The following is a 5,000-nucleotide window of genomic DNA, read 5'->3' as shown; positions in this document are numbered from 1 at the left end:
GGATGAAGGGAGAGGGGGAGGATGAGGGAGAGAGGGAGGGGTAGGAGAGGGAAGGGGAGGATGAAGGGAGAGAGAGAGGGGAAGAGAGGGGGAGGGGAGGAGAGGGAAGGGGGAGGGTGGGGGGAGGAGAGGGAGGGCGTTAGGGACAGGGGGACGGGAATAGGAGAGAGAGTAAGGGGAGAAAGGAATGAGGTTGGGGGTATAAGAGAGATAGAGAGAGGAACGGGGTAAAGGTGAATGGGAGAATGAAAGGAAAGAAGGAGAGGGGGGAAGAGAATGACCGGAGGAAAGGAAAGAGGAGATGGGAAGGGGAGAGGGGGAGGGAGAATGACCGAAGACAGGGAAAGAGGAGAGGGGAGGAGGGAAAGGAGGAGAGAGAGAACCCTGAGGAAAAGGGAGGAAGTCTGTGAGGACGCGGGGGGAGGGCTGGGGAGAGGGGAGGAGGGGGGGAGTGTACACCATTCATGGGGGAGGAGGGAGGGGCGTGTGCACCATTCATGACTGCAAAGAAGGAGACCTCAACCCACCTCCCTGCTTATGAGGTTCCACCGAACGACCCTCTATTGACGCTTAACATAACAAACGGCCGTTTTGTATCATCATCATCAATTTTCTCTATTTACTCTTCTATCTATTTTCATTTTCTCGGTTCATTCCCCTCTTTTATCCACTTCTATTTCTTTCTTATTTTCAGGTGTAGATTTAAGCAGAGAGTGTTTAGCCAATAATCCGTTTTCTTGACAAATTAACGATGACAAGAATGGGCAGAAAAAACAATTTGACACCAGCGAAGGAAAGGAGAGAGAGAGAGAGAGAGAGAGAGAGAGAGAGAGAGAGAGAGAGAGAGAGAGAGAGAGAGAGAGAGAGAGAGAGAGAGAGAGAAGAAGAAGAAGCAGAAGAAGAGAAGGGGAAAGAGAAAGATAAATAAACTCAAAGAAAATGGATGAGAATGTGGAAAGAATATGAAGAAAAAAGAGAGAAAGATCACTTTACTCTAAGAAAATTAAATGAAAGAGAATAGGAAAATAAAGAAGTAAAACAAGAAGACAGAAAAAAAGTGAAATAAGGAGAAAGAGAAGAAAGAAGGAACACAAGTAAAATGAGAACAAGAAGAAAGTAAAAGAAGCAGAAAAAAACAGAAAGATAAGTGAAAGCAGAAGAAAAGAGAAAAGAAGTAAAATAAGAAAAAAAGGAAATAAGAATAATACAGAGAGAAGAGAAAATTCAAAGACGGAGAATAAAAGAAGAAAAAGGAGTAAAACAAGAGACAGAAGAGGCAGAAGAAGGGAAAAGTGGAATCAAAACAACAACAATAACAAAAACAAAAACAAACACCCCCCCAAAAAAAATAATAATAAAAATAAAATGAAATAAAATAAATAAACGACGAACATTTAAACATCGAATTCCTACTTACATGAAGAAATATATCACACCTCTCCTTCATAGGATGCAGAGAATAAACATGAAGTCCTTTCGGCTCCACAGATATCCTGCCGGTGGTCCAGTTAGAGTTGTAGATGCCACAGAGGAGACTAGGCCAAGGGGTTAGCGACGAGAGAGGCCTGGGGGTTCCTGTTGAAAATGAGGGGGTGAGAGGAGGTGGGAAGGAAGGGGGAGAAAGGGGATGGGGGAGGGGGTTGAGATAGGGAGGTTGGGGATTGGGGTGGTGTGCGAAGTGGAAGGGTAGGGGAAGTGGTATAGAGAGAGAGAGAATGAGAGAGAGAGAGAGAAAGAGAGAGAGAGAGAGAGAGAGAGAGAGAGAGAGAGAGAGAGAGAGAGAGAGAGAGAGAGAGAGAGAGAGAGAGAGCAAACAAAAACCAAAGAAAAAAAGAGTCACAGAGACCGAGACAGATTCAGAGATCACACAAAACAGACAAACAAGGATAAAAAACAAAGAATAGACAAAACAATAATAATAGTAATAAAAAAAGCAAAAAAAAAAAAAAAATACTACCGTACCCCTTACCCCCTCCCCCCAAAAAAAAGAGAACCAATGATTAATTTCCGAAAGGACGCGAGCGCCCCAGCGGGTATTCCACTTAATTGCACAGGTAGAGCCCAGCCGTTGCAATTAAAGCTTAATCACAGACCTGGCGATCAAGCACTGCCCAATAATAGAGACTTATAGCAAGCAGTAATAAGTACAGGAGAGAACAAAAACAACTATCAAGCAATGAGAAAGTACAAATGGGTCCAACAACACTGTACAAAGAGCTAATCATTGTTAATAGCATAAACAGGGTTGGTTTAACAGGTTGTTTTGCCAGGCGCTTGTTGGTAATAGATGGAGGGTTTCAGGGAAGCACTTTAGAGACGGGATCCGGGTAAGAACTTTTATTATCATTGTTATTATTTTTGTTATTATCATTATTTCTAGTAGCATTATTATTATGATTTTTATTAACATTATTATCATAATCATTATCATTACCATTGCCATGCTACCAATTTAATTATTTTTATAATCATTACCATTATTGTCATTATTGGTATTGTTATTATCATTGATATCATTACTATTGTTATCTTTATTATTATCATTATGATTGTTATCATCATTATCATTATCATCAACCACATCATAATTATCGTTATTACTCTTTCGCTTTCTTTCTTTTCGTTTTGCTTCTTTCCCCTCATTTACATAATTTTCCCATCTATTCCCTTTTCTTTACACTCTTTTCCAACTTTCCTTTCTCCTGCAACTCCTTCTCCCTTTTGCGAACTTGAGGAGAAAGTTCGTCGATGTTATATTTGCAATATCTGCTGATTTGCAACTTGGTTTGATGTGCAAGAAAGGCCAGAAGGTCAGTAAAGGTGAATAATAGAGAGAGGGAGAGAGAGAGAGAGAGAGAGAGAGAGAGAGAGAGAGAGAGAGAGAGAGAGAGAGAGAGAGAGAGAGAGAGGGGGGCATGAGAGGAGAGAGAGAGGGGGCATGAGAGGAGAGAGAGAGAGGGGGGGGGCATGAGAGGAGAGAGAGAGAGAGAGAGAGAGAGAGAGAGAGAGAGAGAGAGAGAGAGAGAAACAGAGACAGACAGACAAACCGATACAGATTGAGAAAAAGGGAGAGAGAGAAACAAGTAGACAAACACACAGACAGGCACAGAAATAACAAACGGACAAAACCCATAGCCACAGAGGTGACCAATGCCCAGTTAACTATCTCAACCCTTTACATCCCTACTAAATAACACCATTAATCACAAACAATATCAACAACAACATCCACGACAACAACAATAACATCAACATCAACAGCATCAACAACAACATCATCAACAACATCAACAACAAAAACAACATGAACAACAGCAACATCACCACCATCAACAACAGCAGCAACAACATCAACATCAACAACAACAACAACAACAGCAACACCACCACCACCACCACCACCACCACCAACAACAACAACAACAACAACAACAACAGCAGCAACAAAGGTCTCTCCCATAAAAGGAAGAGCATTAAACCCCATATATAAGACCTCAATCCCTTTACATAGAGGACAGCTGTGATGGAAGACACCCTTTCTCGTGATAATTATAAGGTAGAGGTGAGTGAAGGTGTAGATGCAAGTGGAGGTCGAGGTAGAGCATTGGAGGAGATTTGGAGTGATTTTTCTTATCGTGTTTTCTCTCTCTCTCTCTCTGTCTTTTATTTTTCTCTATCTCTATTTCTATTTCTATCTCTGTCTCTATCTCTTTCTTTCTGTATCTGTCTGTCTATCTGTCTCCGTCTCTGTCTCTGTCCCTGTCTCTCTCTGTCCCTGTCTCTCTCTCTCTCTCTCTCTCTCTCTCTCTCTCTCTCTCTCTCTCTGCCTTTATTTTTCTCTATCTCTATTTCTATTTTTATCTCTGTCTCTATCTCTGTCTGTTAGTCTATCTGTCTGTCTGTCTGTCTGTCTCTCTCTCTCTCTCTCTCTCTCTCTCTGTCTCTCTCTCGCTCTCTGTTTCTCTCCTTTCCTTTTTTCTATCTATACATATCTATCGATCTGTCTGTCTGTATATCTCTGTATCTCTGTGCTTGTTATATTGCACATGATCCATACAATTTCTGATAAAAAAGTAAATTTGTCTATTTTCTGGCAATTCCTTTATCAGAAAGAATAATCATGAAGGGACCAAAAAAGGAGAAAATGTAGAAGGGTAAAACAATGAATAAGTAAAGGGAGAAGAAGAAATATAAGAAGAAATAGAAGTAAAAATAGAAAAAAATAGAATAATAAGAAAAAAAAAGAAAAAAACAGAAAAAGGAAATGGAGAAAAAAGAAAAAGAAAAAAAGAAGAATTGAAGAAGAAATAGAAAAAATAGAAAAAAGAAGAAGAAATAGAAAAAAAGAAAAAATGGAAGATGAAATAGAAGAACAACAACTGGATGAAATAGAAATAGAGGAAATAGAAGAACAACAATTAGAAGAAAAAGAAATAGAAGAAGAACAGCAACAACTAGAAGAAGAAATAGAAGATAAACAACAACAATTAGAAGAAGAAACAGATGATAAACAGTGATAAAGAAGAAACTCACTCAGCCGATTCCTAGACGCGGAGCTGCTGTCTCTCGCCCTCAAACCAGCGTCTTCAGGAAGCGTCTGTGTGCTCGCATCGACCGCGGGCGTGCTGGGGGTGATGGGCGTGATTTTCGAGGTCACGGGCGTGGGAGAGGAGCCGGGCAGAGTGATTTCTAGTCCGAATAGGCTCGTTGGCCTGGGCGTCATCGTGGGCGGCCGGAAAGGTAAGGCGGGTTTGCGGGCGAGTGGGGGTTTAGGTTTTGCGGGCGGGGACGTGGGCGTGGTGGTGTTCTTGGTGGGCGTCGTGGGTATTTCTCCTGCGGGTGTGATGGGCGTGGTCACCGCGGGCGTGGTGGGTAATTCTTCCATGGGCGTAGAGAAGGTTTCGTCTACGGGCGTGTTGAGAGCCTCCTCGGGTGGTGTCTCCTCCGCGGGCGTGGCGTAAGTTTCATCTACGGGCGTGGGCGTAGTTATCTCTTCGGGC

General features: G+C 42.1%; 1 protein-coding gene across 2 annotated transcripts in view; it reads right to left on the bottom strand.

The window, feature by feature from the left end:
• The window catches only part of LOC113827935 (histone-lysine N-methyltransferase 2D), a 24,757-nt gene that overhangs the window by 14,090 nt on the left and 5,667 nt on the right, over positions 1–5,000 (bottom strand). For both annotated transcript variants that reach the window (XM_070138625.1, XM_070138626.1), the window contains exons 4-5: positions 4,534–5,000; positions 1,418–1,575 (exon numbers count right to left, since the gene is read on the bottom strand). The exon at positions 4,534–5,000 is cut by the window's right edge and continues 452 nt beyond it. In XM_070138625.1, the coding sequence (XP_069994726.1) occupies positions 1,418–1,575; positions 4,534–5,000 (625 nt within the window). The remainder of the gene's footprint in view (positions 1–1,417; positions 1,576–4,533) is intronic.

This window comes from Penaeus vannamei, chromosome 24 (genome assembly GCF_042767895.1).
Source record: "Penaeus vannamei isolate JL-2024 chromosome 24, ASM4276789v1, whole genome shotgun sequence".
Lineage (NCBI taxonomy): Eukaryota > Metazoa > Arthropoda > Malacostraca > Decapoda > Penaeidae > Penaeus > Penaeus vannamei.
The sequence above is the reverse complement of the archived record's forward strand: the minus strand, read 5'-3'. Positions and strand labels throughout refer to the sequence as shown.